Source organism: Bufo gargarizans, chromosome 4, assembly GCF_014858855.1.
Source record: "Bufo gargarizans isolate SCDJY-AF-19 chromosome 4, ASM1485885v1, whole genome shotgun sequence".
Lineage (NCBI taxonomy): Eukaryota > Metazoa > Chordata > Amphibia > Anura > Bufonidae > Bufo > Bufo gargarizans.
Window position 1 is genome coordinate 530,008,042 of NC_058083.1, and position 24,283 is coordinate 530,032,324.

General features: G+C 43.5%; 1 protein-coding gene across 2 annotated transcripts; it reads right to left on the reverse strand.

Moving 5' to 3' along the window:
* Positions 1-2,904: 2,904 nt before the first annotated feature.
* LOC122934743 (zinc finger protein 260-like) lies at positions 2,905-23,420 on the reverse strand. 2 transcript variants are annotated; one of them, XM_044290420.1, is made up of 4 exons: positions 23,370-23,420; positions 22,959-23,056; positions 7,901-7,958; positions 2,905-6,720 (listed from the first exon to the last, which is right to left on the reverse strand). In XM_044290420.1, exons 1-4 carry the CDS (start codon positions 23,401-23,403, stop codon positions 4,826-4,828), a joined length of 2,085 nt encoding a protein of 694 aa, XP_044146355.1. In that variant the 5' UTR covers positions 23,404-23,420; the 3' UTR covers positions 2,905-4,825. The 2 variants fall into 2 exon arrangements, with proteins under 2 accessions (XP_044146355.1, XP_044146354.1); XM_044290419.1 differs by lacking the exon at positions 23,370-23,420 and having other exon boundaries at positions 22,959-23,357.
* Between the last annotated feature and the right edge of the window lie 863 nt (positions 23,421-24,283).

Below are 24,283 nucleotides of genomic sequence, written 5' to 3' on the forward strand. Positions count from 1 at the left end.
GAGCTGGTGGTCGTGTCCCCTCACTATTATAGGGTTTGCAGGTGTCATTCAGTCTAGGTACATGGACATGCAACCTTCTATCACTGAGATCTTTGCATGGGCTGAGAAGACAGGGAGAGCTTCAGGGCTTTAATAGGGGGTCACCCTTTTTCCTTAGTTTTGGATCAAGCAAGTTGGATCCTTATTTGTAACTTCTTGTTTTCTGTTACACCATCCGTGACAGTGAGGAGTTAAATGAAGACTTGGAATGTTGCATTGTTAGGCTACTTTCACACTGGCGTTTTGGATTTCCATTTGTGAGATCCGTTCAGGGCTCTCACAAGCGGTCCAAAACGGATCAGTTTTGCCCTAATGCATTCTGAATGGAAAAAGATCCGCTCAGAATGCATCAGTTTGCCTCCGTTCAGTCACCATTATGTTTTGGAGACTGACACCAAAACACTGCTTGCAGCATTTTGGTGTCCGTCTGACGAAACTGAGCCAAACGGATCCATTCTGACACACAATGTAAATCAATGAGGACGGATCCGTTTTATATGACACAATCTGGCACAAAAGAAAACAGATCCGTCCTCTATTTACTTTTAATGGTGTTCAAGATGGATCCGTCTTGGCTATGTTAAAGAAAATACAAACGGATCCGTTTTGAACAGATGCAGTCGATTGTATTATCTGATAGGATCCTTCCATGACGAAACGCGAGTGTGAAAGTAGCCTTAATTAAGACTTGGAATGTTGCATTGTTTATAGATTTGATTTGGTTTAATAGATTTTGCATAAAAATAAACAGTGAAGATTTTTCATTTTTATGTTTTCGGGAGGATGTGCAGCGTAACTGAGCAGAAGAGAGAAGGACAACTGTCCTTAGATGTGTATTACCCTTGTACTTATATAATAAGTGATTTTAATGATGATAGTATATGATGAGATATCCCTTATACAATGATTTCATCCATGTGGCATTGTATTGATTTTGTTATTCTGTTATATGCACTTTTTACGTTCTGTCTTAAATAATTGGGTTTGCATCTGTTTGTATAAGTTTCAGTTTGCTGGAGAGAAGAAGAATGGGCATTATTCTCCAGAAATGGGTAATTGAGTTTATAATCTCTCTCTCTCTCTCTATTGCAATTCTGTGTGTGGCTATGAACAGCTGTGTGTGAATATGAGAGCTGCAGCAAGGGAACGTCAATGTACAAAACTGAGGCACTGAGTGTGTGAAGAGGAACCATTTATTATTTTATGTTTTATGTGTAATGTGCATGGGAGTTTTGTTTTATTAGAGCTCCAAGGGATTTATGATGTCAAATAACTCAGATGCTTGTGTAACATGGGTCCTTTATGTTTGTCTATTCGATGATATGTTGAATGTTGTGTTTATTTCTTATTATATGTGGACCAGTGATCTGACTTCATGAATTGCCATGAAGAGACTAATTGGTAGAGAGGAAGATCTCAGGAACCAAAGGATTGGACTTAGATGACAGAGAGAGGAGGGAAAAGGGTGAACAACACAAGACACAAAGACAATAAGCTTCTTTGCTGGCTTACATTTAGACCATTTTCTACGCTATCGGCTGCGGCCCATCCACTTACCCACTCACTTTTTTAGACCTGACATTAGAGGGAAAAAGTCACAGATTGCGGCACAAATAATTTATCATGTAGTGACAATGACCTTCCCTCCTAATAAAAGTCGCAATAGATCTGCCATGTGGTTGAAGCAGAAAGTTGTTTTTTTTGGTGTGGTTCACACCCGTTGAGAGTCTGCCAGTTCACACACATCAGTCGCCTTTTTCATGATTCAGAAGGGAAATTTACTTTTCCTATAAAGTCATATATTAATTGCAATTCTGAATATGTGATTTGCACAAACTCTGCTGCCCTTACCTTGGCCTGTTACAAGTTTTGCCCGATCCCTGTTACGGATGATGTTGCAGAAAACCAGAAGACACAAATGAAGATCCGACTGACTTGATCCAAAACTAAGGAACAAGAGGGTAAGCCCTGTAACAGCCCTAGCACTCTCCCTTACTGCTCAGCCTATGCAAAAATCTCTATGGTAGATAATTGCATACCCTCGTTCCTGAACTGTATGACACCTGGACACCCTATAATAGTGAGGGGACACGAACACCGGCTCCCTACACTAAATACGGAGGGAGTCATGGTCACCTAGGATCAAGACCACAGGAAAACAGAAATAAAGGAACAGACTTATCTTGTGAATGCAGCAGTAGCAGCTTCTAGCATCAGCACAGTCCAGGAAGTTGTATAAACCGCAAGGTGAGGCAGTATGGGGAGGGGATATATAGGGAGGAAATCACTGCTAAAAGATGACAGCTGGGAGAGGGAGGAGAGATGTCAAAACGAAAGCAAAACAAAAGAAGATCATGCAGGAAGTACTTATGAACGTCTATCAGAACTTCTCAAAGATCTGGTGGTGACAATCCCTCACTGCCACGCACCGGTGTTTCTGACTCCTGTGGGTCAGCTGTCTACCAAACAGGACTACTCCAGGAGGTAGCAGCCTGGTGGTGCCACTATAGTGAATTCCAGATCCCTGTATAAAGGTTAAAGTGTGAATACCAGGGGACTGCCAGGATAACAATTGTAGGCTTAGCCCAAAGACAAACCGTTTGGTGGACACAGTGGTTGCACACCCACTTATTGTTGCACTCATATGGACAGATCTGGCTGATCAGTTCTATATTATTTTTGATGTTTCACCACAGTTACAAGGACATTTATTTTTATTATATTTTATTTAAGAAACCTGACTATAAGATATATATTATGTATAAAAACAAGAAATATAATGAACAATATGAAAAGATCACTCAATATATTATACATAATTATTTATTTTATGCACTTATATAGCGCTACTATATTCTGCAGCGCTTTACAGACATTATCATCACGCTTTACATGGAGGAAACCCACGCAAACGCAGGGAGAACGTACAATCTCCATGCAGATGTTGTCCTTGGTCCAATTCGAACCTAGTGTATTCTCAGTTCAATGTCGGATTGGGATGCCTGGGGTCCACCGTACAGATACATTCAAATATTACCTGCTCACACAGCTCTGCAAGGCACCAGTGCTAACCACTGAGCCACCGTGCTGCCCATTATTATATTATGCCATAGGAAGAGAACAGGATGATTAATGCAGCGTGAATCTCTGTTATTATTAGCAAACAATCCACCCTATAAGGCACATTAATAGGCAAACTGAATCCTGGAGTTTGTCCATTCCATGGTAGTAGTTTGCAACTCAGCAAATGAATTTCCATGTTAGGTTGAAAATGTAAGTATATTTTATGAAAGATTAGAAGTGAAAAGTGACCCATATTACACCAGTAATATCCCCCTTTAGTAGAGGTTTTATTCAGATAGAGACAACACTCTTAGGCTATCTATTAAAAAATGTAAATTCTGATATAGGGTTCTCTTCATCTTCAGCTCTAGGGATCATATCCACATTTCAAGTAGCAACTGATAAATCACATCCAGCACAAGTATTTGTGACTGTCATCTGTTATGTCCATGATGACACCGCATTTAGCAGCAATCAACACATTGGGAGGGTTTATAGTGTATTCTGAGTTCAATGTCGGACTGGGGTGCCTGGGGTCCACCGTACGGATACATTCAAATATTACCTGCTGACACAGCAGCAAGATGCTACCAGATGCTTGAATATGGGGGTCCCTGCAGCAACTTTGAGAAGGTAGATCCTGGGGAAAAGAGGATACTGGCAGCTTTCCACTGTACCTAGAAGACATCTCAGCTATCTGATCCTGTCTATAATAGCAAACTGGGGAGTTTCTTTAATTATCTATGAAGTTTGTTATATGAACATAGGCTGGTTGAGGTGCTGCGCATTGAATATATGTATGTAGTGCAGCAAGTCTACTGTGTTATGTGCCACTTGTGCAAGGGGAGGGAGACTAGGGGCCTACTTTGCTCAGGGACCCACCAATGGATTCACTTGTACCCCTGTGGGCTTGTCCGAGCCTGGCTCAGTTCACTTCAGGACCACATACAGCATCCCCAGTGGCTGCATTTCCTTTAGTCCAGACCTCATAGGTTTAATACTGCCCAAAGAGCTCCTTTTAACCATTTTGCAAGAATGCTGTCTGATTGATGGTGAAAGGGGGTTTGATCACATGCAAAGATGTCCATGATACCCTCCCTCTGGAGCCATGTACAGTTAACAGGGAGAGAGTAGCAATGTCTCTCCTTCTGCAGTCTGTCAGTACTGGGCACACTATCGATCAAATTCAAGCATGTCTCGACTGAAATCTGTTCCCAATGTCAGTACACGTTCTCAATGTCAGTAGCATGGTGGTCGACTCACTTTCCTGAGGATAGGTCATTAATATGGGAAACTGGACAACCGTTTTAAGTTATACAGAAGACATGATTAGGCAGCAGGTCTCAAAATAAAGCTCCACATCTCTCACTTGTCTTACAATCTGAACATTACAATGGCTTCTCTTCTAAGTGAATTCTCTCATGTTTAGCAATACTTGATTTCTGAATAAAAGATTTCCATTTTCCACATAAATATGGCTTCTTATATGTGTTGTGGGTTCTGTGATATCAAACAACACTTGCTTGACAGGTAAAACATTTCTCACATTCTGAACATGAAAATGGCTTCTCCCTTGTATGAGTTCTCTGATGTCTAACAAGTTTTGCTTTATACCAAAAGATTTACCGCATTCAAGACATGAAAATGGCTTCTCTTCTCAATGGGATCTTAGATGTTTTACAAGATTTCATTTCTGACTAAAACGTTTCCCACATTCTGAGCATTAAAATGGCTTCTCCTCTAAGTGGAGTCTTTCATGTTCCTCAACATGTGATTTCTGGCTAAAAGGTTTTACACATTCTGAAGATGAACATGGCTTCTCTCCTGTGTGACTTCTTACATGTTTTATAAGCATTGATTTCACACCAAAATACTTACCACATTCAGAACACATAAATGGCTTCTCCCCTGTGTGAGTTCTCTGATGTTGAACAAGATTTGATTTCTGACTAAAACATTTCCCACATTGTGAACATGAAAATGGCTTCTCCTCTAAGTGGAGTCTTTCATGTTCCACAACATGTGATTTTTGGCTAAAGGGTTTCACACATTCTAAAGATGAACATGGCTTCTCTCCTGTGTGACTTCTTACATGTTTTATAAGCATTGATTTCCCACCAAAATACTTACCACATTCAAGACACATAAAAGGATTCTCCCATGAGTGAGTTTTCTGATGTCTAACAAGATTTGATTTCTGACCAAAACATTTTCCACATTCTGAACATGAAAATGGCTTCACCCCTGTGTGAATTCTTTCATGTCGTATAAGCCATGACTTCTCATGAAAACACTTCCCACATTCGGGACAAACAAATGGCTTATCTCCTGTGTGAGTTCTCTGATGGTTAGTAAAATTATATTGCCTGTTAAAGCATTTCCCACATTGAGGACATGAATATAGCTTCTCTCCTGTGTGAGTTCTCTGATGGGCAACAAGATTTGATTTTGTTGTAAAGCATTTTCTGCATTCAAGACATGAAAATGGCTTCTCTCCTGTATGAGATCTCTGATGCTTAGAACAATTATATTGCCTGTTAAAGCCTTTCCCACATTCAGGACATGAATACAGCTTCTCTCCTGTGTGAGTTCTCTCATGGGCAACAAGATTTGATTTCGAACTAAAGCATTTTTTGCATTCAAGACATGAAAATGGCTTCTCTCCTGTATGAGTTCTCTGATGCTTAGAAAAATTATATTGACTGTTAAAGCCTTTCCCACATTCAGGACACGAATACAGCTTCTCTCCAGTGTGAGTTCTCTGATGGGCAACAAGATGTGATTTCCGACTAAAGCACTTTCCACATTCAAGACATAAAAATGGCTTCTCCCCTGTATGAGTTCTCTGATGTCTAACAAGACACGTTTTTAGATTAAAAGATTTCCCACATTCTGGGCATGAATATGGCTTCTCCCCTGTGTGAGTTCTCTGATGCCGAATAAAAGATGATTGATTGATAAAGCCTTTCCCACATTCAGGACATGTATATGGATTCTCCCTTGTGTGAGTTCTTTGATGTCTAACTAGAATGGATTTCATGCTAAAAGATTTTCCACATTCAAGACGTGAAAATGACTTCTCCCCTGTGTGAGTTCTCTGATGTATAACAAGATGTGATTTCTGACTAAAGCACTTTCCACATTCAAGACATGAAAATGGCTTCTCCCCTGTATGAGTTCTCTGATGCCGAATACAATTTGATTGATTGTTAAAGCCTTTCCCACATTCAGGACATGAATATGGATTCTCCCTTGTGTGAGTTCTCTGATGTCTAACTAGAATGGATTTCATGCTAAAAGATTTTCCACATGTCAAGCATGAAAATGACCCATTATCTCTGCAATTTCTCTCATGCAAAAAAAGATTAGATTTCTTTTTAAAACGTTTCTCACTAGAAAAAATGTTCCCACATTTCTGTTTAGTTCTTGTTTTGCCATTCAGTAATTGCTTAGATGACGGTTTCTTGTGACCAATGGTATCAGTGGATAGATCTCTGCTGTGAAGGACCGAGGGTACATTAGGAGTTATTGAATAATCTTGTGTGGTATTGTTATCCTCTGCTTCATGATGGGAAGATAAATGGAGATGTCCATAGGAGTCGCTTATCCCGTCTTCCACTGGAAAATGAAACAAAATTATATTATTTTCGCAGCTTTACTGAGACATTTGCAAGCCAGGAAATGTGATCACTACCATCTTCAATAACCTGTAGCATCCCCTGCATAAACACAATGATATAAACTTTTCCCTACCATATATTGGTGCATCGTGTCATTCTAAAACCACTGGTTGACTTGTTTCAGGATTGAGGGATCTCCTATCATTGGCGATTCCCTTTGCCCTTTTTGTCAGAAATAGGTGAGGCTCATCTATTCTCAGACCCAGGATTCCTTCAGGATCAAGATCTACCTCCTGTGATCTTGGCTGCCTGGCCCTCCTTGGCAACTTTCTTCTTAGCTGGATCCCTTAAGTCTAGAAATTATTTGGTCTCCTCGGATGTGCAAAACTGCCCTCTTTCCCACCTTCCCCTGCTACCCTGCTGGGCTTTCTGCAACATCTCCTGTGATGCTGGCCTGTACTGAACGAAGACTAGTTTGGCAAAAGTACTTTACAGATTTACTTTTTCTTGCAGAGCCTCCCTCTTGTCTAAAAGGTTCACCTATTTTAAACTGTCTTTGATTGGTCTTTAGATAACTGGTACCTTGTCCTTATCATTGAACGTCTTGTGATATGGAAACCAGTTTTTTAAAACTACAAGTACTTTCATCTCAGCAGGTTTGTATTTATCAGTTTTTACCAGCTAATTTGCAAGTGTTCCCCTCCCCTTATTTCTCTTATCATCATTAGATGCCTTCACTTTTCCAGTTATTATTTCAACCTTTACCCTTCACCTTTAGGACCAGGCCCTAATCTGACTGAATACTTACATCCTGTACTACTGATCTCCCCTGCAAGGTGGGGACCTGTCTGAGAGGGACATATGGACAACCGGAGCACTCTGACTCGAGAAGGACCCTATGGGTCCACATACTACAGGTTCTTTAGCCTATTATATCATGTGACCTTTATTCTGAATCGGCATTTACCCTCCAGTCATTTGTGTGTTTGTGATTGAATCTATTCACTTTGTGTCACATTTTACCAGTGCCAATGAAGATCAAGGGATATTATGGCTATAAATTTATTATTAATTGTATCATTAATGATGATGAAGAGGAGGTTTCTCTGAACTTCCTATCAATTGTCTAATTAATAAAGACATTTACAAATCAAAAAAGATTTATGAAAGGCTCTTACCATTCACAGACACTGAGATGGGTTTTCCAAGTCCACTCGTCGTTTCACCAGAACTTTCCTGCAAGATGAAAGACATGAGAAAAATATACCCCGCTGCTAGTTTTTCTTATTTCCAGGCGAAAATGAAACACTTCTACAAAATATGAATTAGTCTACTTTTACACCAGCGGTATTGCTGGATCAGTCATGGATCAACAACAAAAAGGTTCCGTCAAGATAATACAACCGTCTGCATCTGGATCCGGTTTTATCATCTTTAAAATAGCCATGACGGATCCATCATGAACACCATTGAAAGTCAAAGGGGGACAGATCAGTTTTCTATTGTGTCCAAAGCGGATCCATCCCCATTGACTTACATTGTGAGCCATGACGGATCCGTCTTGCTCTGCACCACACTGCGGACAGAAAAACGCTGCTTGCACCCAAACAGAACGGAATGCATTCTGGTAGCATTCCTTTTCATTCAGTTCAGCTTTGTCCTCATTGACAATAAATGGGGACAAAACGGAAGCGTTTTTCCCCGCTATTGAGATTCTATGACGGATCTCAATAGCGGAAAAGGAAAGCGCAGAAGTGAAAGTAGCCTTAGAGATAAGCGAATTTCTTGAAATTTGTTTTGGGTCCAATTCGAACAAATCACTCTAAGAATTCAATTTGGGTCTGAATCGATTCTACCTCAATTACAAGTTCTCCAATTGGCCTGAGATCTGGTATATTACACTGTAAGATCTCCTAGGACACATATTATTTCTCTTGTGTTTCCTTTTTCATTTTCTTCTCTCCTCTCCCCCTTTGAAGCCCTTTAACATTAAATAATGTCAGAATGACACTGATATGTATAGCTCTGGGTATTTGGACAGGCATCTGCCTCCAATACGGGACAACTATTGGAATGTTTTTAATTTTAAAAAGTATAACAATTGCAACGGCACAGTGTCTTTTTAACCCTGTCAAACATTGGGACGCATTATTGACTGTGTTAAGAAGAAGCCTGTTTAAAAAGACAATGTGCCGCATGTGTTCTGCTTTTTAAAATTGAAAGCATTCCAAAAATTGTCCCGTATTGGAGGCAGATGCCTGCCTAAAAATTCGGGAGCAGCAGTTCAATGAGAAACCTCACAAAAAAGGCAGGCAATGGGCAGCCATTTAGGGGTAGTAGTAATGGCACCAGGCAGAGCAGCAGCTGCAGTACAGTATGGAGCACCATGAACAGGCAGGCAGTCACATCACTGGGCTGATCATAAATAGCCAGCAATGGCAGATCTATTCATTGTCATCTGCTGGAAATGAGTGAAAATCCTCAAGGATCCATGTGCCTGAATTATTTTGACAAAGCTAATGTTTTGCAAACACGTAGGACAATTTTGCCTGCTTGGGTGTTAAAATGCCACCCGCCATGAGGAAAACCCTCCCTGAGATGACACAAGAGGCTGGAAAACATAGTACGGTGATAGCAAACTTGGCCATTTCCAGACACTGTTCCAAGCTTCATTCCCAGAAGTCCATAGGGTCAGGGAACAGGGTGTGTGCCAGAGAAAGGGCATCGTCCAGGTACAACTGAACCTAGCTGTTCAGACAGTGCATGTCCGTTTACTGCATCAGGTTTGGGGCAGCAGCTTCTTCTACTTGTAGCAGAGACAGCAGGAGAGTGGTGACTTGAATTTTGGTGAAGGAATGGAACTGCACTGCAATTACCACAACTAAGTGGTACGGCAGCAACTGCACTGCCAGCAACTTGGCCACGTGGAAGTTCAGTTTGCACACAAGCAAATTGCTGGTTGCGAATAGATTTCCCATGGCCGCACATTCTGTTATCATTGTCTCATGATGGAACCGAAGACAAGGAGAAGTATGAGCAGAAGAAGAAGCTGATGATAATGTCACTGTACTGCTTGGGGATGTGGCCTGGTTGTCACAAAGAAGACTGGGAGAAGGAGGACAGACTTTATTGAATGCTGGCCAGTTGTATTTTCCCACTGGATCTGGTGATGCCGTCTCATGTGCTGCAATAGAGCTCTGTTGCCAATGCTTGTGTTTGAATGTCAATGACATATTTTAATCCTGTTTTGTTTGTTGGCCTTCTGGAGTAAAACAGCCATACATGATTTGCTAGCTCAGAGCTAGCAGCATCACTAGTTCCCGAGCTCATCAAAATAGAAGTAGATCTGGCTCCGGCCATACATTACCTCCACTCTTTATTGCAGCCACGCCATCACCCTTCTCCTCGGTTGCCGCCTCCTCCTCAGCACACAGATCCCACTCCCATGTCCTGTCCAACACAAAATCATCATCATAGTTCTAACCCTTCCCGGCCCTTTTATCAGAAAGTAATATGTCTGAAAGTCCTGAACTACCGTGATCGAGACAACATACTAGCAGCGGCTCGTCGGTTGAAGGAGGTAAAATTTGAAAACACCAGATTATCATTCTATCCAGATTTCTCATCGGAGGTCCAGAGGCAGAGGCGGCTGTTTATGGCGGTGAGATCACGACTTTGAGAAAAGGGCCTCAAATACGCCATGCTATATCCTTTGCGTCTCAGGGTTCAGGATGGAGACTCGGCAAAATTATTTTCTACCCCTGAGGAGGCTTCTGACTGGCTGGACAGGAGAGGCTGAAAATCTGCTGGGTCCCAAGCATTCACGACACAGCACACCTTACGGATGGCCGTATTACAGATAAGGAGCTCAAGATCGACTGGACACCTTCGTTGGCCTTGGATTCGTTTGATAACATCGAGGGCTTGGTGACTGTCTGTGTTTTATGTGTCTCCCTGTGGTTTTGTTAAGGGAAGGTTAGAGAACTAAAGTTTTGGGATGTAAGGCTCAGATAGGTTGGGGGGGTCTGGGCAGGGGGGGCTATATTTAGCACTACTATGGGTTTATTTGCTTATGCATCTACGTCCTGTGTGTTGTCGTGTGTATGTGGGTATGTATGGCCTGGGCACTCTGGGGTCCTCCCATGTCGCTTCATAGGTTTCCTCTTTTGGAATGGCTACCTGTAGGTTTGTGTCACAACCAGACATCTGAGAAGCTCTGACAGATGCCTTTCAGAACCTCCTCATTGAGCTTTCTTTGTTTTGGTTTTCAGTTCCTCATCTCGTTAGCCTCTCTCAGCTGTCTTGTAGTTGAACTGATTGCATCCCTTTAAATTCCTCCCCATAATGCATTAGTGTGCGGTTTATACAACTTCCTGGAGTGTGTGTGCATGCTGATCTTATTTCCCAGTCTTCTACAAGTTAAGTGTTGTACATTCATTTGTGATTTTATGTTTGCTGGATCCCAGGTGACCCTGACTCCCTCAGTGTCTAGTGTAGGGAGCCGGTGGTCATGTCCCCTCACTATTATAGGGTGTTCAGGTGTTATACAGTCGAGGTACGAGGATATGCGATCATCTACCATTGGGATGCTACCATAGGCTGAGCAGTCAGGGAGAGTGCCAGGTCTTATGCAGGGGTCTCCCTTTTTGTTCCTTAGTTTTGGATCCAGTGAGTCATATATTCATTTTGTATTGTCTTGTTTCCTGTACACCTTCCGTGACATTTTGTCTCCTGGAATGTCCGGGGGCTCAATGACAAAGTGAAACGATCCCTCGTCTTTAACTACTTGAAGGGTTACAACCCTGATGTGGTGATACTGCAGGAGACTCACCTGAGAGGGCAGAAATATTAGCTCTAAAACGTCCGTGGGTCGGGTATGCCTATCACGCAGTATATAGCCACTATGCATGGGGTGTCTCGGTGATTGTAGCCAAGGCGCTCCCTTTTCAGCTGCACTCAGTACAGTTAGATATCTCTGGACGTTACGTTATAGTTTTTGCTGCTGTGCGGGGTATAGACTATGTCACAGTTGGCCTATATGTTCCCCCCTGTTCCATCGAGGGGTATTGGATGACATAATGGGAAAAGTGGAGATCCTACCGACCACCCCCCTAATTATGATGGGTGAATATAACGCTGTCTTGGACCCAATCGCGGATAGACTCCACCCGCAAGTTACCCATAATAAGTCACTTAATAACTGGGCAGAGGCCCATGGCCTAACAGAGGGATGGAGACTTATACACCCTAGGGATTGCCAGTATTCATGTTACTCGACATCATTTGCTACGTTATCTCATATAGACCTTGTGTTTGTCAGCAGAGAACTGTTGCCAATGATGACTAAGGTGGAATACCTGCCAAGGGGTATTTCAGATCATGCACCTTTGCTTGTGATTCTGACCCAACCAATTGCACCCGCAGACAGACAGTGGGGCCTTAACTGTAAATGGCTGGAGGTTTTGCCTGTGGCTGGCGCAGCACAACAGAGTGTGACTGACTACTGGGCTTGCAACGAGGGATCCTCAGACCTTATTGTAGAATAGGAAGCTTTCAAGGCAGTTTTGCGGGGCACGCTTATACACGCTATAGCGTCATATAGTAAAGAACTTGGGATTACTAGAGCTAAATTGGAGGTAGAACTAGGGCTTATGGAGGAAATATACATCCAGAACCCGAGTGAGGATACACATAGAGATTGGGTGGAAGCGCAAAGACGCCTTAACCTGCATTTGGTGGAATATACCCCGAAATTTTTTTTATTCCAAAAACAGGCGGTTTTCTCGGAGGGCGACAAAAATGGGAGAGCACTAGCCTATTTAGCAAAAACGGAATCACCGCAAACAGTGGTTTCATATATTACCAGTGCGGAGGGTGTTCGGATAAATGAGCCTAGGGAAATTTGTGAGCAATTTGCCCGATATTACTTTGACGTATATGAATCCAAAGCATCCCTGCAAGTAGTGACTTACAGTATTTCCTGGAAGCCATTCCACTCACACCACTGTCCCAGTCAGATGGGAGAAATCAAGATGGCAATAGAGAGCAAGGCAGTCAGGAAATCCCCTGGTCCGGACGGCTTCCCTTTGGAGTGGTACAAGCTGGATGTCGACGTGCAATGTGTGCAGCTCATTAAATTGTTTGAATATGCTTTTGGACACAATGAGCTGCCCCCATCTTTTATGGAGGAGACCATTGTGCTTATCTGCAAGCTGGGGAAGCCCCTGGACCAGTGCAGTTTATATAGACCAATTTCCCTACTGAACATCGATACTAAAATCCTAGCAAAGGTTCTGGCCCGACGGCTCAGAGATGTTATACTCTCGGTGATAGACCCTGATCAATCCGGTTTTATGCCGGGTAAGACCACAGATATAAATCTTAGGAGGCTATTCACAAATCTGCAGGTTAGACACAAGAATGCGGGTTTCCGGGCGATCGCCTCCCTCGACAACGAGAAAGCTTTCGATTCTGTTGAATGGAAGTTTATCTGGGAGACACTGAAATGTTTGAGGTTCCCACTGTCTTTTATACGGTGGGTCCAGTTGTTATATCAGGCCCCAAAGGCAACCCCTTTAGGTTGCACAGGGGCACTAGACAAGGATGCCCCTTGTCGCCTATGTTGCTTGCCCTCGTCATGGAACCTCAAGACCCAGTTGATCAACAATAGTACACTGATAGAGGGTTGGACAATAGCAGGAATACAAGAAAAGTTATTGTTATATGCAGACGATATGTTAGTATATCTGGCAGATCCTGGCCCCTCATTGGAGGCTCTCCTGGGTACGGTAGACAATTTTGGAACTTACTCGGGGCTTCGGGTGAATTGGGCAAAGTCTAGCCTGTGCCTGGCTGACGAGGTAGACAGAACAGACGTGTCTCCACTGTCTCGCTTAGAGGTTGTTGACTGCTTTGTATACTTGGGGATTCGGATACACAGAGACCCTAGTCAGTTTTATCAGCTGAATGTGGCACCAACGACGGAGTATATTACCTGTAAAATCGAGGCCTGGGAGAACCTGCCCCTATCTCTGGTGGGCCGAATAAACATTGTCAAAATTGTATTATTACCTAAATTGTTATGTTTACAGAGTAACCCCCTCAAAAATTCCCAAATCTCACTTTGAGTCCTTAGATAGACTATTGTTGCCGTTCTTGGGGAGACACCAGGCTCCCAGGGTGGCTAGAAAATCCTTAAAGGATTTATATGCACAGTGAGGACTGAGATTGCCAGACATGTATAGTTACTACATTGCCTCACAACTGGTATACGCATCGTGGTGGATTAGGGCTGATGTGAACAACCCAGCAGTGGTCCTTGAAGCTGTGCTGGTGGGTTCGTACGAGGAACTGGCTAACCTGGTGTATCCGGGTGGGGCCCACGCGGTGAAACACTATGGTGACTGGGTTGGCGGCATGGAAGACATTTGTAGAGGTACATGTAGTGAGTTCAGACGGAGAGACCTGGTCCCCGTACATCCCACTGTGGAGAAATTTGATTCTCAAGGAGCTTCTCCATCTCCCTGACTTTGAATTCTGGCCCCAGAAAGGGGTAAGATACCTTAAATCAACTATAAAAAGATGGCTATTTCCATACTTTTGATAGTCTCAAAAGAGAATACAACCTGCCCTGTACAAGTTTATATCGACCCCTCCAGTTAAGACACAGTTTAGAGCGTCACCTCTACAGTTGAAATGTGGGCCACTAGAATCAGTTGCTAGGCAAGCATAGCCCTATAAACCAGTTTCCTCTTTCTATGAGATGATGAAAATACAAGATTCTCCACTCCAGCGATCATTTGAGCGTTGGTCAGTGGATATCCCTGGCCTTGAGGCGTCTCACCTGAAGGAGTTGAGCTCTGTATGAAGAACCACAGTAATTAGTGCCCGAGACCAGCTTATTCAGATCAAGTGGGTACACAGGGTGTATCTAACCCCTGTGCGCCTGTTTCTCATGGGTAGACTACCGGATCCTTCTTGTTCGAGATGCGGGGAGTCAAGAGGATCCTTGTACCATATGGTATGGGCGTGTCCCACTGTGCAGCTGTACTGGGGTAGGATATGCACTTTCATTAATACTATGCTGGGTCTCCCGGGGATATGCTCCCTTATAATATGCTTACTGGGACTTGTGGTAGACGTAATTCCCACTAGATATGGCAGAAGACTGCTCTGTTTTTTAATGTTCTATGGGAGAAATACTTTTTTTCTAAACTGGTAACCACCTAAGGCCCCTACTCATAAATGCTGATCTCAACATGTATAAGCTAACATACACTGCTAGAGGAACTCCTGACCACTTTGATAAGACCTGTGGCGTTTAGCTACAAGCGCAGAACACGGTTAAAGTATTGATTTGCGTGGGGCAACGGGGTGTATATGTGTGTGTGTGTGGTGTGAATGATGTCTGGATGTCGCTCAATATGTCTGGGGGGATACTGCCATAAAAGGATATACGTATCTAATTCTGATTGGGTTCCCTTTTGTATTATTTGATTTCTCCTGTGACTGATTGCTGCCATATCTGGGCTTGCTGTCTCCCAGAATGTCTAATTGTTTTTTTTTTTTTTTTCTTTTATCCCAATTGGGATGCTGCTGTACTGTGAATTTAAAACTGAATAAATAAATCCTATAAAAAAAAAAAAAGAAAGTGATGTCACCCAAGTCACACTGTCGCCACAGCTACTATTTCTGTTACTGTCACTACTACTGCCACCAACACCAAAACAGCTATGCATTGGGTCCTCTGCCTGAACCTCCTCCTTATGTCAGTCCTACCTCTGGCACTTCTCACACAAGTCATTAACTGGAAGACTATTTGGATTATTGTCACGTGCCGGAGGCCCAAGGCAGACCTCCGGGACGTTATGCAAACAGGAAACAAGCAAAACAGACCAAGGACCCACAAAGAACTTTATTACAAGTGTAATAAAAACACATAACAGTAAAGCAGGTAGGCAATAGTGGTAGCACTACCACAGAAGCAAGTGCACTGACAGACCAGAGCCAGTGAGCCCCGTTTTTCACAGAGCTCCTGGTGGTGGGGATGAACTGGGCCGAGGGCTCACTGGTCACACCTCCATAAAGGTCCCGGTACACTTGGCCCCTACCTGCAGAGAACCAAGCTGGTGCAAGCACCAGCTGAACAGACAACAGAACTGGAACCCAAGCAAATACCAGACAATGGGAACCAACACACACAAGCAGATGCCTGGACCCCATGCGGAATGGAAGCATGGCGATCTCAGGCAGAGCTGCACACAGATAGAGATTCATACAGACTAGTTATTCCCCCTCCGGGAAACCCAAGGGCCCTCTCACGACGGCAGGACAAACACGGGATAGGAACAGAAGCAGAGAGGGACTACAAGCAGAGAAGAACAGACAAGGATCAGAAGGGGTAGGCACTGCCAAGTAGGACAAGGAACAGGCAGGGTACATCAGAAGCAGTTTAGCACTGGCAGGCTATCCGATCTTACAGGACAGGTACAAAACATCATAGAACAGGTTAGGCTACTTTCACACTCGCGTTTTGGCTTTCCGTTTGTGAGATCCGTCATGGGCTCTCACAAGCGGTCCTAAACGGATCAGTTTTGCCCTAATGTATTCTGAATCGAAAAGGATCCGCTCAGAATGCATCAGTTTGCCTCCGATCAGTGTCCATTCCACTCTGGAGGCTTGACAAAGCTTCCGCTTGACGAAACTGAGCCAAACGGATCCGTCCTGGCACACAATGTAAGTCAATGGGGACGGATCCGTTTTATCTAACACAATCTGGCACAATAGAAAACGGATCCGTCTGCCATTGACTTTCAATGGAGTTCATGATGGATCCGTCTTGGCTATGTTACAGATAATACAAATGGATCCATTCATGACAGATGCATGCGGTTGTATTACTGTATCGGATCAATTTTTGCAGATCCATGACGCATCTGGCCAAAACGCGAGTGTGAAAGTAGCCTAACCATAACATCATACAGGACAGGTACAGAACAGACAAGGCAATAGGAACATACACCAAAAAACAGGAACCACAACAATGCATTACCAGGCGACACCACACAAAAAGGCAGATAGCAAAAAAAATAACTGGGTCAGCATCAAGGGGCTACACCCAGTAAGGCACAGGAAAGACTGACTGACCCCAAGCCCCAAAGCTCACAGGTAGATATAGCTAGATAAGAGGGCTCCTGATAAGCCACACCCAGGAACGGACCAGGGGAAGTTAACCCTATCAGAACCAAACAGGAAAGTGAACACACAGGCTGCAACCCCTGGCAACCAGCATACACGGAGTCCACTGCAGCCAGTACACCAGTGCACAAACAGCCCGTGTAACAGAGACAAACCGAAAGGCCATGTTCACACACAAGCCCACAGCCAGCATACATTGCAGAACCAGCATGCATGGGGATACCCACAGCCAGTACACAAAGCACATGCAGCCAGCCTGCACCAGAGACATGAGCCACAGAGATGCAGACACAGGAATCCATAAACACAGGCCACAGTTAACACACTAAACCGCAACCAGCATGCAGTCCTAAGCAACCAGCATACACAGGTGTAAGCCTGCAGCCAGTACTCAAGGGAACCTGCAGCCAGCCTGCACAGCAACAGTGATATGAGCTGCACAGAGATGCAGACAAGAGGAGTACACACATTCACAGGCAGCAGTACCACAAAACACTGCAGCCAGCACTCAGCCCCAAGCAACCAGCATACACAGGAGACAGCCTGCAGCCAGTACGCGAGAGGGCATGCAGCCAGCCTACACTTCCAAAACTGTCACAGTGAACCACACCGTGACAATTATCTTCCACAGCAGATGGGATTTTGTTGCCTCTTAGGAAACAAGAAGGTCCCTCATTAGAAGAGTGCAATTAAGAGACAGAGATGATGCAAATGAAAAGCTTCTCTGGAGCCACAAGGAGGAGAGCAGGAGGAATGCTGTGAGGTGAAAATTGACATCAGCCCGCTGTGACTGAGAGGAGTGAGCCATCCAATCCACAATCTCATCTTCTTTGTCCTCTAAAATATTTTGGCACCTACTAGAAGCAAGGGAGAACTGTGGTCTGCTGCTGCTACTACTAGCCGGGCGGCTGGTGCTGCTAAAGCTGTTTGCACTACTACAGCCACCCACATTCTGAATCGTAGATGATGAGGCACGGGTAGTGGAAGTGCTCATTAGTACAGAAGGCCCAGGGAGTTGGAAGTACAGTGCTAAGTATTACATACCGCACCATGGTCCTCTTCTCCCGGCGTCAGCTCTGCATTCTGTTCTGACACAGGTTTCAGGATACAGTGTGCGGCACGCAATATGACCTGACACTGACATCAGGACACAGTGCAGCGCCAGTGCCCGGATACAGTGCTGAACTAAGAGCGGTGGTACCTGGAGGAGGAGAGGTGAGGTTTCTTTTGGTCTGGTCTAAGGTTTGCATTTAAGTGACCAAGAAGTGAGGTGGGAGATATAGGTGTGACAGGGTCTGCATTATTCAGGGATCTGATATACGGTCTGTATAAATTTGGCTTCTGATCTGGGTCTGAATACATTTTGATGCCGATTTGGGGTCTGTATAAGTATGGGATGTGTACTAATTTTGGGGTCTGATTTGCAGTCTGTATTATTTTGGGGTCTGTATTTTTTTAGGATCTATCTGGAGGTATGTATTAGTTTTGGGGTTGCACAATGATGTAAAATATTTTTGGGGGAAAATTGATTAGAACGTCATAAAATAATAAAAGTAGTGACACATTTCTGATCCCGGTGCTGCAGCATTAATCATCTTGTCAAAATAACATCACATTAAGACCCATGATGGCTGGTCATTACTTCTTAAATTACATTCCGCCCTACCAAACTTACAGGAGAATACAGCACCACATACCTCTTACATCCACTGATGTCTCCTCTGACGTTCTCACAGTTTGTCACACAGAAATCTTAGATTCCTATTTTTCCATCATCCTCTCACCTTCTCAACACCCTATTCTGCCACCCTCAGTAGTTGCTGTGCTCCCCAATACTATACTGCAGAAACAGATAGTCCTCTAGAAAATACTAGTACCACACAGACAGTGCCCCATTCAATAATTATTGGCACACAAAGTGCTCTCAAAAATAATTGCACCCAGCAGTTAGTTCCCGTGACCGTAAGAGTGCATTAACCATAGTGTCTTCCAGAAATAATGTGCCAGGGTGCGCCCCATAATAGAGCTCCCAAAAGAGCTGAGCGCTGCGATTAGCCAGCGCTACAGCATAGGAGAAAGAGACCGCGGCAGGTTCCCCTGGGTGGAGCCTAACTATGAACATACCGGAGGCTATAATCGGAGAACGGAGCGGCGCCCGGGGATAACAGTAAGTGCAGGGGGGTTCCTGGGCGTCGCTCTACACGTCTGTATAGTCAGTTTAGATACTTTTTATTGGTGAAAGGTCCTCTTTAAGTATTGGAATTTTAGCCATTACAGAATATAAAGAACAGTATATTACAATGCATACTGCCACCGGCATTAGTATATACATGTAGTAGTCCTAAAAGTCTTCTACAGCTTCTGGCCTATTACTACTATGGGACGCCTTCCCTGATTTCAGCCAGGGAAAAGTGTTCCTGCCCAGAAAGCGCGTGCTTCTGTTTTTTTTTTTACCTCTCAGTTGCCGCGGTCACATTTGAACATAGCATCTGAGGGGATTAACCGCCTCAGGACCGCCGCACGCAGGATTGCATCCTGGCGGCGGCCCTGTTACTCCTCTTGGACGCGCCGGCGCGTCATCTCGCGAGAGGCGAGATTTCCTGTGAACGCGCGCACACAGGAGCGCGCGATCACAGGATCCGGAGGTAAACGAGTGCATCTACAGCCTGCCAGCGGTGAAAAAATTTTTTTTTTTGGGCACAAGTTAGGCTACTTTCACACTAGCGTTCGGGTGTCCGCTTGTGAGCTCCGTTTGAAGGGGCTCACAAGCGGCCCCGAACGCATCCGTACTGCCCTAAGAATGCATCAGTTGGGCAGCGTTTGGCCTCCGCTCCGCTCAGCAGGCGGACACCTGAACGCTGCTTGCAGCGTTCGGGTGTCCGCCTGGCCGTGCGGAGGCGTGCGGATCCGTCCAGACTTACAATGTAAGTCAATGGGGACGGATCCGTTTGAAGATGACACACTATGGCTCAATCTTCAAACGGATCCGTCCCCCATTGACTTTCAATGTAAAGTCTGGACGGATCCGTTCAGGCTACTTTCACACTTAGAAATTTTTTAACAATATAATGCAGACGGATCCGTTCTGAACGGAGCCACCGTCTGCATTATATGAGCGGATCAGTCTCAGACGGATCCGCTCTGAACGCAAGTGTGAAAGTAGCCTTAGCAGAATTTTTTTTTTGTTTTTTCTTACAAAGTCTCATATTCCACTAACTTGTGACAAAAAATAAAATCTCACATGAACTCACCATACCCCTCACGGAATTCAAATGCGTAATTTTTTTTTGACATTTATATTCCAGACTTCTTCTCACGCTTTAGGGCCCCTAAAATGCCAGGGCAGTATAAATACCCCATAAGTGACCCCATTTTGGAAAGAAGACACCCCAAGGAATTCCGTGAGGGGCATGGCGAATTTCTAGAATATATTTTTTTTTTGGCACAAGTTAACGGAAAATGTTTTTTTTTTTCTCTTACAAAATCATTTTCCGCTAACTTGTGCCCAAAAAAACATATTCTAGGAACTCGCCATGCCCCTCACGGAATACCTTGGGGTGTCTTCTTTCCAAAATGGGGTCACTTGCGGGTATATATACTGTCCTGGCATTTTAGGGGCCCTAAAGCGTGAAAAGAAGTCTGGAATCCAAATGCCTAAAAATGCCCTCCTAAAAGGTACTCATTGGAATTTGGACCCCTTTGCGCACCTAGGCTGCAATAAAGTGTCACACATGTGGTATCGGCGTACTCAGGAGAAGTAGCGCAATGTGTTTTTGGGTGTCTTTTTACATATACCCATGCTGGGTGAGAGAAATATCTCTCTAAATGACAACTTTTACAAATTTTTTTATACAAAGTTGTGATTTGACAGAGATATTTCTCTCACCCAGCATGGGTATATGTAAAAATACACCCCAAAACACATTGCCCTACTTCACCTGAGTACAGCGATACCACATGTGAGACACTTTTTTGCAGCCTAGGTGCGTAAAGGGGCCGAAAGTCCAACGAGTACCTTTAGGCTTTACAGGGTTGCTCACAATTTAGCCCCGCCCAAAATGCCAGAACAGTAAACACACCCCACAAATGGCCCCATTTCAGAAAGGAGATACCCCAAGGTATTCGCTGAGGGGCATATTGAGTCCATGAAAGATTGAACTTTTTGTCACAAGTTAGCGGAAAGGGAGACTTTGTGAGAAAAAACAAAAAAAAATCAAAATCAGTTTCCGCTAACTTGTGCCCAAAAAAAAAAAAAATTCAAATAACTCGCCATGCCCCTCACGGAATACCTTGGGGTGTCTTCTTTCCAAAATGGGGTCATATGTGGGGTATTTATACTGCCCTGGCATTTTAGGGGACCTAAAGCGTGAGAATCCAAATGCCTAAAAATGCCCTCCTAAAAGATACTCATTGGAATTTGGGCCCCTTTGCGCATCTTGGCTGCAAAAAAGTGTCACACATGTGGTATCGCCGTACTCAGGAGAAGTTGGGCAATGTGTTTTGGGGTGTATATGAGAGAAATATCTCTGTCAAATGATTTGTATAAAAAAAATGGGAAAAGTTGGCTTTTAGAGAGATATTTCTCTCACCCAGCATGGGTATATGTAAAAAGACACCCCAAAACACATTGTCCTACTTCTCCTGAGTACGGCAATACCACATGTGTGACACTTTTTTGCAGTCAAGATGCGCAAAGGGGCCCAAATTCCAGTGAGTACTTTCAGGATTTCACAGGGCATTTTTACGCATTTGGATTCCAAACTACTTCTCACGCTTTAGGGCCCCTAAAATGCAAGGGCAGTATAAATACCCCACATGTGACCCTATTTTGGAAAGAAGACACCCCAAAGTATTCCGTGAGGGGTATGGTTAGTTCATGTAAAATTTTATTTTTTGTCACAAGTTAGTGGAATATGAGACATTTTTTTTTTTTCTTTTTTTTCTTACAATCATTTTCCGCTAACTTGTGACAAAAAATAAAAACTTACATGAACTCAAGATGCCCATCAGCGAATACCTTAGGGTGTCTACTTTCTGAAATAGGGTCATTTGTGGGGTGTTTCTACTGTCTGGGCATTGTATAACCTCAGGAAACATGACAGGTGCTCAGAAAGTCAGAGCTGCTTCAAAATGCGGAAATTAAAATTTTTGTACCATAGTTTGTAAATGCTATAACTTGTGCAAACCAATAAATATACACTTATTGCATTTTTTGTTAACCAAAGACATGTAGAACAATAAATTTAGAGAAAAATGTATATAGAAATGTAGTTTTATTTGAAAAATTTTACAACTGAAAATGAAAAATGTCATTTTTTTGCAAAAATTTCTGTCAATTTCGATTAATAACAAAAAAAGTTAAAATGTCAGCAGCAATGAAATACCACCAAATGAAAGCTCTATTAGTGAGAAGAAAAGGAGGTAAAATTCATTTGGGTGCTAAGTTGTATGACCGAGCAATAAACCGTGAAATTAGTGTAGTGCAGAATTGTAAAAAGTGGTCTGGTCATTAAGGGGGTTTAAGCTAGGGGAGCTGAGCTGGTTAATGTCTGTGAACGGCATTATCACTGATCACAGACATTAGCCCCGTATGTAACTGCAAGCACCCGGCGGCTAAGGTACTTGTTCCAGAGCAGACACCATCTTTAGAGACCCGACATCCGCCGTACATGTATGGCGGATGTTAGGAAAGAGTTAAAGGGGACAGTTTAGGGGCCATTTTGTTGCTGAACAGTTCCATTTAATTACAATTAATACACCCTTTTATGACACCAGAAATCATTTGCAAACAACAATAACATGAAATACAGTGTACAGTATACTCCACTGCTGCTGGGGGGGGTCAGTAGACGGAGAGTACAGTATACTCCACTGCTGCTGGGGGGGGTCAGTAGATGGAGAGTACAGTATACTCCACTGCTTCTGGGGGAGGTCAGTAGATGGAGAGTACAGTATACTCCACTGCTGCTGGGGGAGGTCAGTAGAAAGCTCCATTACATCAGTCTATAGAGGATTTGTAGAAACCTCAGCTTCACCTACCTGATGATCCAGTGGGATATTTGGTTTCTCCTCTGGACAGTCCTGGGAATACTGAGGACTGGGACATCTCTCTGGTGGATTTCTCTGACTGGATCCATCTGTAAGAAAAACACACAGTGACTGAATACATTGTCTATATCCAATGATGAGTGAATCTGTGATGCCGGCCGGTCTGTGGCTGCTGACATCTCCTTGTTCCTTGAAGGCCGTTGGAGCTCTTACCCAATTCCCTGCTCCGGTGGTCCATGCCTGTTGACATTTCATTGTTCTGTCCACAGCGTGCTGATCTGTGGGGTAATCTAACTGTTCCTTTAGCAGTAGCCCTAGCCAGATCTGTGGCACAGAACATCTACATCCGCACTTTATTCAAAACTGTTCCCCTCTCCATAGTCATGGAAGGTCTCGTCTTACCCGATGATATGAGGGACTGGTGATTCTCCATCATGACGTCCTTGTACAGATCCTTTTGTCCTTCTAAATACTCCCACTCCTCAATGGAGAAATAGACAGTGACATCCTGACACCTTATAGGAACCTGACAACACAAGGATACAGTTATTACCAGACCCCTCCCTTGGCGTTATTGTATGTTGTGCCTTTTCATGAGTGTAAACATGTATATCTACTTATTCTAATTATAATGGGTATTCGTTGACTTTAAGAGCAATGTTGATTTATATTCACTATTTTGTATGGATTTTCATGTAGGCCGAAGTAAGTCCATGGGAAGATTGCTAACAATATATTATATATATTGGTGACTCGGATGAACTTATCCTGCAGCAGAGGTGACTCTTGGTCTTCCTTTCCTGGGGCGGTCCGCATGTGAGCCAGTTTCTTTGTAGCGCTTGATGGTTTTTGTGACTGCACTTGAGGACACTTTCAAAGTTTTCCCAATTTTTCGGACTGACTGACCTTCATTTCTTAAAGTAATGATGGCCACTCGTTTTTCTTTACTTAGCTGCTTTTTTCTTGCCATAATACAAATTCTAAGTCTATTCAGTAGGACTATCAGCTGTGTATCCATCTGACTTCTCCACAACGCAACTGATGGTCCCAACCCCATTTATAAGGCAAGAAATCCCACTTATTAAACCTGACAGGGCACACCTGTGAAGTGAAAACCATTTCAGGTGACTACCTCTTGAAGCTCATCAAGAGAATGCCAAGAGTGTGCAAAGCAGTAATCAAAGCAAAAGGTGGCTACTTTGAAGAACCTAGAATATGACATATTTTCAGTTGTTTCACACTTTTTTGTTATGTATATAATTCCACATGTGTTAATTCATAGTTTTGATGCCTTCAGTGTGAATCTACAATTTTCA

What these genes read in the sequence shown, in the direction of transcription:
- LOC122934743 (XM_044290419.1), bottom strand. Translation starts at nt 23,222, where the DNA reads ATGAAATGTCAACAGGCATGGACCACCGGAGCAGGGAATTGGGTAAGA. An exon ending in ATATCCCACTGGATCATCAG is followed by an intron (nt 7,959 to 22,958) that starts GTAGGTGAAGCT and finishes TTCATCTTGCAG; the next exon opens with GAAAGTTCTGGTGAAACGAC. An exon ending in CATCTCAGTGTCTGTGAATG is followed by an intron (nt 6,721 to 7,900) that starts GTAAGAGCCTTT and finishes TTCATTTTCCAG; the next exon opens with TGGAAGACGGGATAAGCGAC.